This window comes from Haliotis asinina, chromosome 9 (assembly GCF_037392515.1).
Source record: "Haliotis asinina isolate JCU_RB_2024 chromosome 9, JCU_Hal_asi_v2, whole genome shotgun sequence".
NCBI lineage: Eukaryota > Metazoa > Mollusca > Gastropoda > Lepetellida > Haliotidae > Haliotis > Haliotis asinina.
Window position 1 is genome coordinate 24,430,539 of NC_090288.1, and position 17,066 is coordinate 24,447,604.

Below are 17,066 nucleotides of genomic sequence, written 5' to 3' on the forward strand. Positions count from 1 at the left end.
CCAGTCCAGGAAGTTCTGACCTCCTGCATAGGATTTGTCAGTTGTCCTCCGTCGTTTAGTGTCTACTGACTATGAACCATTTCATGATAAGGAGTTTGAACAGATAACATTCAAAACTTTCTTTTTAGTAGCAGCTCGTATTTCAGAGTTGCATGCACTCGATGTGAATCATGTGCAGTTTGAACGAAAACGGCATGGCAGAGTATTTCTGGGATTGCGTTGGGACTTTGTCGCAAAAAAAAGTTACCAGGACAACCAGATAGACTTTTTACTATCCCCCCTTTGTCAACGATTCTTAGGCCTGATGATGTGGAAGATTTATCTCTCTGCCCTGTCAGAGCTCTACAGATCTTCCTAGCTGCATCCCAAGATCGCTGTCATCTTCGTAAGAGGGGCTATTCATCCAGCTGTCATCTGCATCCAAGGTTGTGGTCTCATGGACAACCTCATCTTTTTGGATGCGTGCTACTTTACTGAGGGCGTATGCTTTTGTGGGACTGCCACCCCCAGCAGCATCCAATCCTCATGAGACCTGTGCGTTAGCCTCTACGATGGCTCTACACAGCAACTGTTCCTTGACGTCCATCATGGAGGGTTGCATTTGGCGCTCCGATACAGTGTTTTCTTTGCATTATCTGAAGGATTCATCGGTCACTGATGTCCAAGGTCTTCACCAGTTCGGACCCCTTGTCTTGGCCCAGCAGCTGTCATCAGCATAGATGAGGAAGAGCGCATTCATGCTTTCTTTCTCGTGTACATACTGAATAAAATTTTGAACTTTGTTTCTGAGTTTTGTTCTGGATTCTTCTGGGAATTGAACTCTTTACTCAATTTATTGGGGGACTGCTTTTAGTGTCTATATGGATCAACAGTAGTAAGATCCTGCTTTTGCGATGAGTTCAACAATCTTGCTTGCTGACCTCTAACTCCTCGGACCAATCATGTCAGTGTAGTGAGTCCCTCACGGATTTCTTAGCGTCCATAGCTCCTTAGTTCATGGTTCCTTAGCACACTTTTGTGGTCTTACTGTGGTAAGTAGTGGAAGCCATGTGGTGTTGTTTTGGTACTGAACGTTAAACTTGTGAGCTTTCCGATTCAGTTTCCTTTTCCCCTCTTTGTGATGGGGTCTGGGGGGCTTTCTCAAAGCAGGTACAGGCCCGATTACTAGTCATAAGACTTTAATTACGGGGGTACTCTGATAAATTGTGACGAAGTGAGATGGCTCGCCTAGTTGCGTCTCCTTGCATATGCGAGGGTTGCGGCCGAACACCACATTGCTCAGGAGTACCCACTCCTTGGGAGCGATGGCGTCTAGTAAGCCAAGGGGTTCAGGAGAACCCACCACTAGTATAGGTTCTATGCTAGTTGGAAGCGACCTCTCTTGTTCATTGCTACCTATGGTTGTCATTAGCCTATACAGTAATACTGTCAGTGCTTTGAGACATAGGGTAATCTGCTACCCGCCATCCAAGAAAAGAATGATCACTCTGAGGTAGTCATGTGGGTAGATAGGGGAGCATGCTGCATGCTGTGCATGGGCTAAGGGACCCGTCCTGTAAGGAGAGCAGTCTGGGGAACACGGGCATGTGGACAAGAGAGGCCTATAGGAAAGTTCTAATTCGTTCCACTCAGCGTCGAGGCAACAGAGAGAAGTGCAAAGCGTGAGATAGCATAAGTAAATAAATATACAATTTATAGTTAAAATTTCCAAATTTGACACAACTCTACAAATAAGGAAAAAAGAGTCATTCAAAATGGATGTTTGTTCTAGCATGGGCTACTAATGTCTGCCTCACTCAAGGTTTGGGGTTGTTCCCAAGACCTGGGTTGTCTGTGGAACCTCTGCAAACTGAAAGTTTTATTTGTCCAACAATTCAGACTGACTTCAGCACAGTCATCAGACCATTCATACAGATTTTTGTAGTGTAATATGTTCTTCTTTATGAAGTACTATAACACTGCCTGGAGACCTATCCTCCACAATGATGATTCACACAGTGAAAACGTTTCACTGATTGACAAGCAGGTATCCAACATTAGAACTGACTGGCTATACTCATCATACCCCTTACATGTAAGTCCCTTGGTCACTGACCAATCACAAACACAGCACATGTGTATCAATGTCTGCTATTGAAGCTGCTAGGAGTCAACTTATCCAGATTTGTCACACCTAGCTGCCATCCTTCTGTTCCATCTACTGTTTAATTTATTCAGTGTGTATTTTCCCTTAAGATAATATAATGTAGGCACTCAGAATTATTTAAGAGTCTAAGGATTTGTCATATGTTGACATCAGGAGGTATCAAGTACCTTATAAAACATGAGGCCTCAACGGTTGTATTTATGATGCATAAAAATTAATTTTGTTTAGCCACTTTGTTTTCAGAGTTATTGGACATTGTAATAATGTTGATAATTCAGTTAAATACCACTTAAGTATTTTTTATTTTGAGAGTATTTGGACTAGTGTAGAATATTTTCTTATGTAACAAACTATATCTCACAGGGGACTTACAGAAAGACAGGGAGACTCTACGGTGTCTGATGGGTGAGAGTCGTGATGAGCAGGAGCGAAGGATGAGAGAAAGGTTGGAGAAGAGGAAGCAGCGGCTGGCTGAGGGTGAGTGGAGGAGGAGCAGGACTCTTCATGTACCAGGTATTGGTAAAGCAGTTGTATGGAGGCTCAATCAACAAACTCTTGTAGGTTTCAAGGCAAGTAACTCCATCTTAGATATGGCAAAACTATTTTGCCATCAAGTTCATGTGAACACATAATAAATATTTATAACAGGTTAGGAAATATTGCACTGATTGGTCTGTTAATACACTGAAAACATATCTCTCCTTCTTGTACTGGACATTTCATTCTGTGTAAGGCAGCCATATGTTCTGGTGAAATTACCTTGATAAGGTTCAGGCTTTACAGGCCTGTGGGCCAGTCAGGGGTTTAATTTCAGTGAAGCAGAACAACCCCTATCCATATAACTGAGGTTTACATGTTTCTTTGGTTCATGGAAGAGGTAATCACACACACAAAACTGTCATCATAAACCCATGGTTCATCTTTCTGAAACAAGTACATATTCACTGACTAGAATGTGTATGCACCAAATCATTTTCTTTATTGTCACTGAATGAATTAAATATATAAAATATTTATTGTATATTTGAAAGACTTGTTGTATTTTGCATTATGCATTTTCCCATGTTCTTATAACTGTGGGGTGAAAATATCTGAAAGGAAGTGTTGAGCCTCTTGTAATGCCTCCACACACAGCTCCAGCGATTGTTGTAAGTTGTCAGAAGTAGTCCTTGTATAACATGTCTTCCTCTGGCTGGCAAGTCACACCCAACTGAAGCCATTCTCTTGTTCTGGCTGGCAAGTGACACCCAACTGAAACCATTCTCTTGCTCTGGCTGGCAAGTGACACCCAACTGAAACCATTCTCTTGTTCTGGCTGGCAAGTGACACCCAACTGGAACCATTCTCTTTTTCTGGCTGGCAAGTGACACCCAACTGAAATCATTCTCTTGTTATGGAGAAGGAACCAACCTTGTAATCTGTGTTGAGATTACATTTAACATTGTTAACCTATCTCATCAATGAATACTTTTCACCCTCCTTAAACTTTGTGGTCATCTACAGTGGAGCATTCACTCGTACAGCTCTATCTTAACAGTATATGGGCACTAACTTTAAATCCTGTGTAATGTCACACACACGTTGCACATGAAGATTGTAGGTGATTGCTGCTGCTGATGTACAAGTATATATTTCTGTGTGCTAATTTGAACTTGTAAACATCTCTTTGAACTTGTGTACATATCTGTTATGCTTCTTCTGTAAGGCCTGGCCTGGGATTGACTTGTCTCAATGCTGTTGTACCAAACCCTTCTAGTATCCTGGGCTTGTGTGCAGGTCTGAGCACTGAGGAGTGCGATCGGCTGGAACAGGAAGATGTCCAGAGGGAAGAGACTGAAGACAGAAACAGAAATATCTTGCAACAGATGGAACAAAGGATTGAAGAGGTGAGCAAACGGAGACAGCAGAATCACAAAGAGTGGCGAAGTTTTAAGACAAATCTAGGTTCCAGTAAGTAAGAACTATATTCATCCCATCTGACACCCATTACAGTCAAGTCTCAATTCAGGTGAGTGTGTTATGAAGATATGTTATATTTATCGCTGTTCTAGTTTTAGTGTCTAATTCAGGGCAGCCATCGTCCATATATTTCTAAAAAGACCCAAGAACTATGATCCAAGCCATATGATAATTATTTTTTATTATTTAATCTGCATTCTTAATTTTTCTCACTACTGCAGCATGCATTGTTATGTCGGCTACCTTGTTCCTCTTTGTCACTTCCATTAATTACTGTATATGACATTTATGACCTTTATTGGTCATCCCCCTTGGCTGTGTATGTCATCACATCAACTGTACAAGGAAGTGCTGTTGTTTCTCTACCTTTCCATTGATGAATCTTTGCCTGTCCATTGTTGTTAAAAACTGTTTATGTGTGTGTGCTCACATCTATACTGAGAGTGGGTGTGGAGTCCGGTATTCCGACTGTCTGTGTAGGGATGACCGTGAGCCTGATTATGCTGTTCACAGGAAAGGCCCTGGGGTTGAGCTGGAAGTCTGCTCACCTCATTCAAGTCTACTTGTTTGTCATGTCTGTCTTGTTTAAGCAACTAAAGAAGCTCAAACTAAACTATGCTTTCGTCTTCATCAACTCAATGTAATGTTCATCTTAATCATGAGCTAATCCCCCCCATGCACCAACCACATACTGCACATTGACATATATTTCAGCTTTTTTGCTGTCATTTCATTACAGCAGGTCAAGCTGTCTTTGATTCTGACTACCTGTCTTCTGCCATTACCTCAGTAATTCTTTCTTGGTTCAATCTTCTGATTCAGAGTACCATGTTGAATACATGATCTGACAGAGATATTGATTCATGGGTGATTTGTGGTATGTATTGTCACTAGTCATAGCAGGTATTTCAAGCATGATATTTCATGAAAAAGAATGTAACAACTTCCAGTATTAAAGTATGGTATGCATAACAGATAGTGCTATCAACTAACAAAAACATACTGAGATATGTCTATTGGTGCACACATTTGTTGTCATGTCATGTGACATGTCACTGAGGTTTGAACCACTGAGAATGAATCATTCTTTGTGAATGACCTAATGTATGTTGGGGTATTCCAGGAGAAGGCATCCCTCCTCAAGCAGCTAGTCCAGTCTGGAGATGAAATGGAGAAGGAGCGAGAGCGCCAGGCTGCTCTTGCCCGTCTCCGACTGGAACAACGCCGTGTGCGACAGGAAGAGAATTTTGATTCTGCTGCTCTCATGTTAGGTCTAGTGGAGGAGCAGGGAGAGAAGTGAGTAACTGGGAGATGTTGTTGTACGTCTGCTCCTGAAGTATATTTATTGTGTACCATTACTGAAGAGTAGAATCAGTTACACTTCAAATCTTCCATTTTACAGAGTTCAGTCTCAGAAGAGTGAGGAACGTGCCCGACAGGAGAGACTGGCGCACGACCGTCTGGAAGCAGCAAGACGCCGGCTCAAGACCAAAGACTCTGTCCAGCATGTAGATGATGTAGATGTAGATGCGGACACAGTGATGGACAATGACCTGATGATGAAGTTAATGGAGGCTGTTGACAAGAAGCACCAGGCAGAGAGGGCTGTTTTGATACAGGTACACAGTGCCAACTCAAACTACATCTTGTATGAAGGCTTACCTCCTTGTCGTGTACCAGTTGTTCTATTTTGTCTGAAATGATGTTGATGAAATACTGCCACTGCCTGGTTCACACACAAGACCTGAAGACCTGCTCTATGACTTACAGATGAGCTGGTATAGAGAAGGAATCATTTATACTATCAAGTGCCTTAGCATGTTCAGTTTCTAAGGCATATCGGGCATTGTACAAATTTTATATACATGTATTTGTATGTTATAATGCACAATATTAAGAAGTTAGTCTATTTATTTCCTCATATAGCATAGAAACTTGGTGCAAAAGTAAGTAAAGAAAATCATTATAAAACATTTTGCTGTCTGTAGTGTGCAGACGATAAATCTGGTGGAGGAAAGACACAAGCAAGCATGAGCACAGAAGACCTTAAGGAGAGGCTGGATGTTCTGCAGGGATTTAGAGAAGGCTGGCGCAAATCTCAAATAAAGCCTCCACAAGAACAGACAGTGATATTTCAGGTATAGTGACACAGTTTGGGCTACTAAAATTGGCATATCATGGCATATCATGGAATATGATGGCATTTGATGGCCATTTGGTGTATGCCATATCATGATGTGATAGTTCTACCTGTAAATGGAGTGAGTTAGGTTTAACACCATTTTGTATGTCTTTTGTATGGTGGGAAGCTTGATGTGAAATAGGTCATTGACCTTTGGTGAATCCCACTAACAGATGTGTAATGCAGACAACATTCAAACCCACAATCAGAGGGTTCTCATTTGAACAAAGGTAGCTTAGTGAATTGCAAAGTCTTTGCTATCCAGACCGCATGTGCCTCCGTGTCTTAGAAAAGTGCAGCTCTATATGAAATGAATCAAATGTGTTGTCATAAAAGTCCTCATCACATGCTGGTTTAGACAATGCTACAGCAAAGGGACAGAGTAAATAGGACATCACTGATCCTACACAATTTTCCCTCATCCTGACTCATGCTTATTATGATTGTCTCCTTCTGTCCGAACATAGTGGAACACTTGAATCCCTTGAAGTTCCCTTTTTTACCCCCCTGGATGCCGAGTTTTTTTTCAGACACAAATTTTTGTAAGGTTTGAAAAGTGAACACTGTGCGAGAATTGCGCTCACATGGTCCTATAAAATTACACAGAAATGTAGAATATCTGATTTCCTATCCGTTGATATAAATATAACTGCGACTAACTCTGGTGTTTGAGAAATAGACACGGCTAAATGTTGTCCAAAACTTTTGTGTCCATTAAAAAAAACAGTAAATTTCTTCGTTTTTTATCGTGCACCAATAAAAGCACTCTGCTACGATTTTTTAAATTTGTTATATTTACAGAAAGTGTAGGCGAAGAAAATACAGCTTGATATCTGAACGACATAAGTATATGTGAACTGGATTTATGTGCTCATGCATATCGTCATACTCACAAAATAAAAAATGTCCTGCAATAAGTGCCAAAAATCAATTTTCTTCTATGACGTCAAATGTCAACAGAGAGGTCATGCATGTATAAAGATAAGGGGGCATAACTCCGCCATGCTTTACATAAGGTCAATGTAATTTAGATCACACAGAGAGAATTTGGTGTAGATACGGACAGTATAGTTTCATTATGTTTTGTTCACAGTGAACTAAACTATTCCAATACAAAGTCCTCCAATGTGAAAGGATGCCTTTTGGTAGTTTCACAATTTGACAGAAAAGATGCCAGTGCACTACATCAGAAAGCAGATAATAGCAATGTGGATGGCCCTATCTGATACATAATTTAGTTCTAAGATACCCATATTCTCCTGTTTGTGTAGATATATTTTGATTAATTTTGCATCATTATTAACGGAGTAAGAGCCACATTTTCAAATGTAATGAAATAACTGAAAATAATGTGACATTTTAGTTGACATCATGGCAGGTTTTGTGCATTTTGTGATGTCGGAAAAAGAAGACACTGGTTTACTGATTAGGATATATCTAACCTAATTCCCACTGAATGTGTAAAAGGTCTTGACTTCCGTGACAGAATTCAACACTTTTTAGACAAAACATAAAATGAATGGTTTTGCCATTGAAATATTGCCCTGAATATGTCTACAATTAGATAGTTTTACTGCGTATCTTATTGTGAGCAACACGCGCACCTGTCTTGCATCAATTTAGCATAAATGAAAATTTCAGACCTGAATATTCATTGAATATTCATTTAGGATACAACCTATCCTTCTTATGATTATGTAATTATTTCACTCCGTAAGTATGCAATGAAAGGTACAAAGAGATTGCTTTTCCAGTATCGAACTATTAGAATATGGACGTAATGTTTGTCCAAATTAGGACATGACCTGGTTTATATATTTTGAAGTATTGTTTGAGTTCGATATTCTGCCATCAGATATGTTTTAATCAAATTTGAATTGACTGTATTATCTAGAAAATGATAATGAATCATAAAACGTTTTTGACATACCCGCGCGTGGTCAATCAATATTCATAATTGTTTTGTCTATAAAAACGACACAAACCAATGCAATGAACAAGACAATTCTTTTAAATATGTTTGCCTCTACATTTCATAAAATGTACAAATCATTTTCATTAATATCATCAGTTTTACCTGTAAAGTTGAATTAAATCACTGTTTATTAACCTGTTCATATGAAATTTCAATATTTATCCCAACGTATGGAATATTGTACATCAAAATTAACTGAAAATTAACATGTTGCCATAATGGCTACGTGTAATCTTCCAATACTTGTGTAGAGGCTTAAATGTGGTATAATACACTTACTGAGTCAATTTCCCATGTGAATATTATTCAAACAATCAAAAGCTTTCAAAGAATACAAACGCATAGCTTATATAAATATCTGATCGATATGGAAAATATACATCAGAATACTGAAAGTGCAGTCGGAATGATATTGCCATTGTGTACGCTCTTGTTCAACCGACCTTTGCCTCAAGAAATTGTCTAATATGTGCAACAATGTTGATGTGTGACATCACTACTTTCAAAATGGTGGCTTTGCTGACAAGGGTACACAGGCATTTATGAGGACCCTTTTATGAGGAGATGTAAGTAATCAGAATTATTCTGACTATCTGTGTATTGTTACATGTTTTTATCGTTTACATTGTAAATGACGAAAGAAGCCAGAAATACTGACAAGTACCGTTGTTCTGCATGATTTTGTCAGTCGTGGTGTCACACTGCACTAAAAGTTTGACAGTTTCTTATGAATTATCTAACGATTGCATTGTATGATTTGCTATTTCTTGCTACGATGCTCTTCCCCTGAATATTCTAAGCGTATTGACCCATTGTAAGCAATCATTACACGGCTGGATGCTGGAAAATTTCCTAAAATGCTACACAGTGTAAAATCGGAATTTTTGTTTGTTTACATTTCAAACAAGCGCTGTCTTTCGAGCACAGCGTTCCTTTTCATGCCAAGTATCTTTCGTTTCGTTTTATCAAGACAGTTGGTGTTGATGATAAAGACCATTTGTAGTTTTATTCTAAGATGTGTGGGGAATTCAATGATGCATTTGTCGCAGCTGAATATGAAATATATGTGATGTAATTGGCGTTTCAATACCAGCCTTCTCGAAACGTGAATTTGTAAACACTATTCAGTATGGCTGAAAGCGCACTTCAACGTTCGTGTAAGTGTATTTTTGTAAAGATCCCAACTGATTCTGGGTTCATCAGTGACGTTTCAGAATTATCATTACTGGTTACATGAAAACTTGATATCAGTGATATTTAATATACTATTTTTGAAATTCAATACTCCCAGTAATTATCCGATTTTCACATTCCAAAACATACCACAATTAAAGCTTTGAATCGTGATTTTATATAGTGTGAAAAATGGTGACATTTACGATAAAGCCTATTTCGAAAGGCAATTTTAAGCACTTTAGCTTGTTCTGAGATAATAGTGGATGGTTTTCACAAAAAAGGGAACTTTCTGCAGAATTCAAAACTGTGAAGTATATATATGTGCGTGGTATAATTAGAATTTTATTTGACTTCAAAGTGAGGGGTGAAGAGGAGGGACATATATGTCCCTGTGGCATCCAGGGGATTAAAGAAGATGTAAAATCAACACTCACCCATGAGTAGCCTTCTTTTAGTCCATGCATTGGCACTTTAATCATGCTTGTCACTCTCTCCTCCATTGCCAGACGAGATGGTTGGAGTCAACTTGAGTCCCAATACAGCATGTATTATCCTTTTATATTTCAGTCCTTTACATAAAATGTAGCGTTGTATGGTTTCAGTCTGGAATTTATGGATTTTGTATGTTGTTGAACATACATTTCATCATGTGAGATGTTTTCACTGATGAAATTGTGCTTCTGGTGTAGGTTACAGTTGTCTGCGGCTGTTCTGTTTTATTATATCCTACTTGCATGGTTTTTTGTTCTTCCATTGTTCACTGTGAACTTGGTAAGAATTTTTTACATTGGCTGCCTCATGTCATGTCTGGCAATTCGATTCTTATTGCATCTGGTAGCCATATGCTAACTTCTGTTCATATTCAGGTTTATAGTGAATCACCAGACATACTCTGGGGGTGTGGTCGGGATAGCATGGAAAGAGACTAGGTCCTAGTCCCAGAAGAGGTCGTCATCAGAATCGATGTCATCAGCGTTCTTCTAGACAAGTCTTCAACTACTAGATCTTCACTAAAACAACAGACCAACTCTTCTTCAAAGTATTTCAGTGATGATGTCATCCTTCCTGACGAATGAGACATCTATGACTTATGTCGACGCCAACTACCTGAGGTACAGAGCTTGAGAGAATCAGCACAACATGCAGCATCTACTAGACCTTCATCTACTGCATCTACAATGACGCTGCAACCTTCGGAGAGTCTACTTTCAATGCTCAACATGTCAGATGCTTCTGCAAATCTATAAGCACCACATCGACCATGTGATCTTCCTGATCTTCACCATCAGCTGTATCATCTTGATGCAATTGAAAGGATGCAGTATGTGAACACTCCCGTTTGTGAAGATCTTCACCATCAGCTGTATCATCTCACCACAGTTTAGAATATGCATCATGCATTGACTCAGTGAGTGCACACATGCATGTAACCTGCTACAGCTAAAAGGATTCACTGACTGCATCCCCCGATCATAACAGAAGGATAGTGATGACTCACCACACAATCACTGGCTTACAAAAGAAGTCATCTTCTTGAACACAGAGATTACATCTTGGACTACAACAGAGCAAGACCTCACTTCACCATCAAAGGAGTCCAGTGCCCTCACCTACAAGATGACCTATGACTACTTGACATCATGACCTTCCCTCCGATTACACTGATAGCTATGGTACCAGACATCTTATACTGCAATGAAGAATCAGCATCAACATATCCTGTCCTTCAACACTCAGAGATTCATTCTACTGTAACAGGACTATCCTGTTTTGGGTCCTCAGGTCTGCAGGATTCAGGGGTTCAAATCCACAATGACACCAAACACAAGATTGTGTAAACAAAATAAATTTATTTCCAGCTCCAATATGAAATCAACAAACAATAAAATCAATATTTCCTTCAAAGATCTTAAATAAAAATAAGTAAATATCTAAACCCTATTGGAAAAACCTATCCTACTGCCCCTTATTTTTATCCTCACTCAATACCCCCCAAATAATGTTCCCTTGCAAAAGAAAACAAAAACTTAACAACTTAATATTATCTAAACAAACTTTAATTCTTCCTAAAACTAAACTGTTAAACTAAAAGAAACCTAAAACTCTGCTTTCTGAGTCAAGACAAACAAGTGAATCCCTTGCCTTTGGCTGTCAGACCCCAGAGTGCAGAGAAAAAAATATTATGCTCTTTTATATCCCTTACCTTTAATTCTAGCCAAATAAAAACCATGGTTAGAAAATTACCCAATAAATGCCTACAAAAGAAAAGTTCAGTGGACTGATACCTCTGCCCATGAGAAGCCCATGCACCAGCCATCCCATTACTTGACATTGTGGAAGAGACATGCCTGATGGATCCTCACCCCTCAAAAGCTAAATGGACCAGCCCAGTGAAGCCTAGACCCTAATGTATTGGTTATAACCCAGCCTATCCCTGTCCTAATAAGCCTACTTTCTACTAAAAAGTTAACCCAACCATTACACTACAAACGACTTGGTGACAGCACCAAGGTACCTTCAGCTTTTCAGCAGGATGCATACCCAATCGCATTTGGGCAATGTGAACTATTCTACTAGACCGACGCATGCAGAATCAACATTACATTGATCAATCACAAGGTGCAGGATCGAAGGTCATTTTAAGGTTATTTTTAATATGGATATTTCAGAAACATAACAATTTTTGTGACCTCGAAAACACAGGTGCATCTTGTTATGAAGCATTTTTGTTTAAACTTTATATTTATTTTTTTATGGAATCAAATTGCATGTATGATTTGTCTAAAAATGAAAAAAACATCAGATTTCATATATGACACAACCATGCTTAGATTCAACTTATGCATGTCCCCAGCAAACTGTGAAGGGCACATATTGACCAGATAAGGGCTGTTGTCATGTAAACAGACAGCCAAAACACATGTTTAGGGAATAAGTTTTAGGATAAACATATTTACCAAACCACATTCTCCGTTGGACAGGCGGCGTCAACCCAATATGTGTTGATGTCGCGCATATATCACAAATAATAAAAGTTGTTGTGGGTTAATGGTCATGAGCGTGGCGGTTCTTGGAGGATCCCTAACTTAATATAACTATGACAACGGAGTTAAATCAGGGGACTATGGAGTAGACACCAGCAGCAGTAGCAGCAGCATAAAATATTGGCAAACGAAGTTGCAGCAGCAGCAAAATGATAGATAAAGAAATACTTCTGCTGAGAAGCAGGAATTATTATATGCTAAACTAGTCCCCACCACTGATAAATGGAGGGAAAATAAGATCCAACTGAAAAGTAGGACACCTAAATTTAGAACATTGTTATAATATGTTTAAGCCTCCCAGAATCCCGCCAGGTGCTGAGCCCACAAACATGACCATTAACTCACCATGTTGCTTCCCCACTATAGCTTGCCTTTATCCAGGTACCTGTATCTAAGTAGATTTCAAAGCAGCCAGCACAGCACTTTCAATGTCTTTGACAAACGCTTGCACCCCACATGGGGAAAGGTGAACGCTGTTCCATGAAAACATGAAGCTGTCTGCACTTTCAATATCATGCCTTATTTGCACGACCCGAAGATCCTCGTGTTGGGCAGCAGTAGCTGCACCCACAGCAATGACTCATAGATGTTGAGGTACAGTAAGCTCATCTTGATGTGGACCATGTCATTTGATCCACGGTGGATTACAAGCACCTTGGGATGTGGCTGTATAACTCATTTCATCTCGATGAAAAGTGTGAGACATGTGAAAGGAACATAACTGATAAACTGTACTAAATGATTACTGGTAAATGAATATAGGATTCATATGCATCGGACCCCCATTTACCATACTTTTTAATCATTTGTGGGCTGATGCCATTTGCTGCTGCTGTAGTTGCAGCACCAATTCTGGGAAGAAAATGCTGAGGTGTCTTCATCGCTGTGCGCTAATGCTTCTTTAATCATGGCCTGGAACTGGTATCTTGTGAGTGGGGAGTGGTCACCACTTGGGCGAACCTTAAGGTAAGAATGCAAAGCTGTCATGGGACACAAGGGATTGCAGGGGATGGAAGAAATGGTAACAAGGACTCCTTTGTTTAGTCTATCAGTCTTTGAGCGTCTCAAAGTAAATTGTACTCGCCCGGCAGATGTGTCCAGCATCACATCAGTGACTGCAATGCCTGGCTGTCCAACTGAGGTCTGTACGAGCTCCCCCACCCTGAAAAATCCAAAGAATGCAGCACAGAAAACAGCTTTGAAAAGACATTGCTCATAGAAACTGCTGCACACAGCTGGAAGATTACGGATTATTAACTTTAACAAATCAACAGTGATTGGTTTACGTGTATCACGCCTCGATTGGTCATGTGACATGCCAGCAAGTGACTTAGACACCAAGAAGTGGTCAGTGCAATCCTGCCACCCATTTAACTTATGAAAGGATGATAGTGCAGAGATGTATGATTTGCCTGTATGGCAGGAGTAATGCTTAACTGACAGATACGAAATGAAATGCACAACCTGTTCAATTGGGGCTGGCCAAAGATGGGACAGTTCATGCACTCGTCTGAAGGTGTGGAACGTCTGCAAGCTCTTGTTGTATGTCGACCATGTGTTCGCCGACAGGGACTTGTGTAGCAATCGATGGACCTCCCGATCTAGAAGTCCCAGATCCTGTCCGGGAGGGGTGTTGGTGTCAGGCCCGCTGCCGGTGCACATTTGTGGAACTGGTCTCACTGACATCTCGACAGAGAGTCACAGGACAATGACTCACCCCAAATTTGGACTAACAGTACTATAGGGAACAATTCCAACAGCGTCATATCCTTCGTCATGCCGTCCTCCACCCACTGCTGCAGCCAACACCCACGTCCACTTACCCTGGTTGTAAGCACCAAAACCTACACCGCCTGCTGCGTCAGTGAAAAGCTGAATGGCCGTGTTTGATGTCCACACTGGATTCTGAAAAATGGATATGCCATTAAAATGTTCAAGAAACTGTAACCACGATACCAAGTCGTCCTTGATGCCTGTCGTGAGTCAGCATCTGTGAAACGGAGACTTCAACTTGCACATCTTGTCAATGAGCCGTCGACAAAATGCCCATCCCATGGGAATAGCACGACACGTGAAATTGAGTTTACCCACAAGAGACTGGATGTCCCTTTTGGTTATGATCCGCACTCAGCCACCCTCTGATCTGCGTGGTCGTCTCAACAATTTTGTCTTGTGGGATTCGAACATGTCTGGCACATGTGTCCAGCTCCAGGCCCAGGAAAGTAATTTTTGTTGTAGGTTGAACAGTTTTCTCAAGTGCCACTGGAACATTGAAGTGATTCAGTTCTTGCATACAAGACTGTAAATTATGGGCACAGTCACTGGTACCAGCAACACTCCCTGTGAGGAAGTCATCCAGATAATGCATCAACTCTTTGTTTGGGAGATTGTGGAGAATGCACCTTTGCAAAAACATGCTGAATCTTTCGAAAATAGCGCATGAAATAGAGCACCCAAATGGCAGACATTTATCAAAGTAGTACTTGGCGTTAAACTGGATGTGGAAGGCTGATTTGATGTCAAACTTTCCAAGGAGGGCACCCGCTCCCAACCTTTGTACCATCTCCACAGCTTCGTCAAAGCGTGAATATGAAACAGAACAATCTTGTTGGTTAATGTTATCATTAATAGAATCACCTTGCGGATATGATAGGTGGTGAATCAAACGGAAATTGTCGGGGAAATTAACTGCCGATCCACCATCTATCTTCTTAGGAACAAGTCCGATCGGTGATACCTGTAATGCAGGAAACATTGGATTATCAAAGGGGCTAGCCATTCTACCTAGGCAAACCTCTTTGTTCATTTTTTTAATAACAACCTCTGCACCCACCATGTCCGTTGCTGATGACAGACTTTTGGACGTTCTGCAGACCCGGGTTCCCTGAAACTTAAGCTAAAAACTGTGCAGAAAGCCATCATACTAAGAATGTGCATCCGTGGGGTTAACCAATGAATATGAGTGAAGAGACTCCAACATGTTACTTACGCTGACCGGAGTTGGTGCTCAAGACGTTTTGTCTACATTGCTGGGATGAATGGGGGTGGTAATTTGTACTGGTGGCAGCTGACGTTCTGATGGATGTATGGGCACGAAAACAACTCTGGAAGCCGTGACCAGGCTCTCCACAGTTTCCTCACTTGTGGGGGTATTTACAGAATTGACGCTGACAGTTCCCTTGTTGAAATCCCAACAGATATTGAATGGTGAATCGCAAGGAATATTCATTGAAAAACTTACCCCAGTATTGGTGCGGGATTTGATCTGTTGGTTCTGATTTGATTTGTTCTGGTCAGCATGTGCTGCAACAAGAACTCACCGTTGACGCGATCCCACTGACGAGTGGGATCCCTTGCCATTCTGTGACGGAACTGTTGATCATACACCCTCCAACCATCTCCGCTGAAGCGCCTGGCAGCATTGCATATGGACTCGGTGTAGGACAACATTCCCTGTAACACACATGTAGATATGGAATGCTTATGTCCATGCATCAAGGGTGTTTGGCTTACCTGTCGAGAGATGAGAGCGACATTACCGTCTCTATCAGCAATTAGTTCCATTTTCACTTGGTTCTCAATACCCGAATTCACATTAGGAAGTAAGGTTGAAAGATCAATGTACTCACCATTGTAGATTTTTTATGGTTGGCCTGCTAAACATGTGGGCCGATTTCCTGAGCGTCATACATTAATGGTGAAGGGGCGGGAGAGTTGACTGTAATGTCAGGCACGACGGGAAGAGAGTCAACTTGGTTCTACACATTACCTTTATTCGAAAGCAATGTCAGAATTGCCTCCAGCTGACCAGAAATACTAGGAGTTGTGTTGGGTGCTGGTGATGTGAAATCTGAAATCTCCACAGATGCAGATGGGGGCGATGGATTAAGGTAGTTATTGAAAGACTCACATTCTCCGAATCATTATTGCTTGAAGCCACAGCAACACCTGGCATCTTCTTGTGCTGCTTGGGACCCTTCCCCGTCCTCACTAGTCAGTGATTGATTACAGCCTTTCTTTTCCTGGGCATGATCAGATGAAGAACAGGTTGATTTAACAGGATGATGTTTATCGTATGATGATACCGGCGTGAATGACATTCAGAAAGTGCTGTAAATGGCGCGCGTATAATATATGACGTCTTTGGTAACCAAGCAACGTGATTTGGCAGCATATAACAGAATGCGGAAGTAAACATGACAACATGGAAGTAAATGCGAAAGCCGGGGGAGATTGGTTTTCATAACCACATTTAGTGTTAATCACTAGTGTTAATCACTAAATGTAAATAAATGTATACAATTATTGCATTACACATTGCATTTCCAACACACAAGGGATAATTCTTATATTAATCACTGGAAATATATGCTCTTGAAATAATATTGTTTGTTTACAATTTACACTTTGACTTAAACATCCAAGAGCGATAGCACCTTGGTCATGTAACAAATATGTCATACTAATATATACATCATGATGAATGTTTTAACACATTAAACATTAAACCTGTTGAACCTATGTATAGAACATAATCACTTTATATATAAAACAATAATAATTTACATACTGTGTGTGTGACAT

The 17,066-nt window shown here is 40.4% G+C and overlaps 1 protein-coding gene and 1 pseudogene across 1 annotated transcript in view; one reads left to right on the plus strand and one right to left on the minus strand.

Annotated features, from left to right (window-relative positions):
• LOC137295791 (ciliary rootlet coiled-coil protein 2-like) overlaps positions 1-17,066 on the plus strand; it is a 205,512-nt gene that overhangs the window by 109,275 nt on the left and 79,171 nt on the right. The window contains exons 27-31 of the mRNA XM_067827340.1: positions 2,510-2,623; positions 3,923-4,032; positions 5,229-5,401; positions 5,508-5,724; positions 6,094-6,243. Coding sequence (XP_067683441.1) covers positions 2,510-2,623; positions 3,923-4,032; positions 5,229-5,401; positions 5,508-5,724; positions 6,094-6,243 — 764 coding nt within the window. The remainder of the gene's footprint in view (positions 1-2,509; positions 2,624-3,922; positions 4,033-5,228; positions 5,402-5,507; positions 5,725-6,093; positions 6,244-17,066) is intronic.
• LOC137296425 (uncharacterized) lies at positions 13,281-15,261 on the minus strand (annotated as a pseudogene).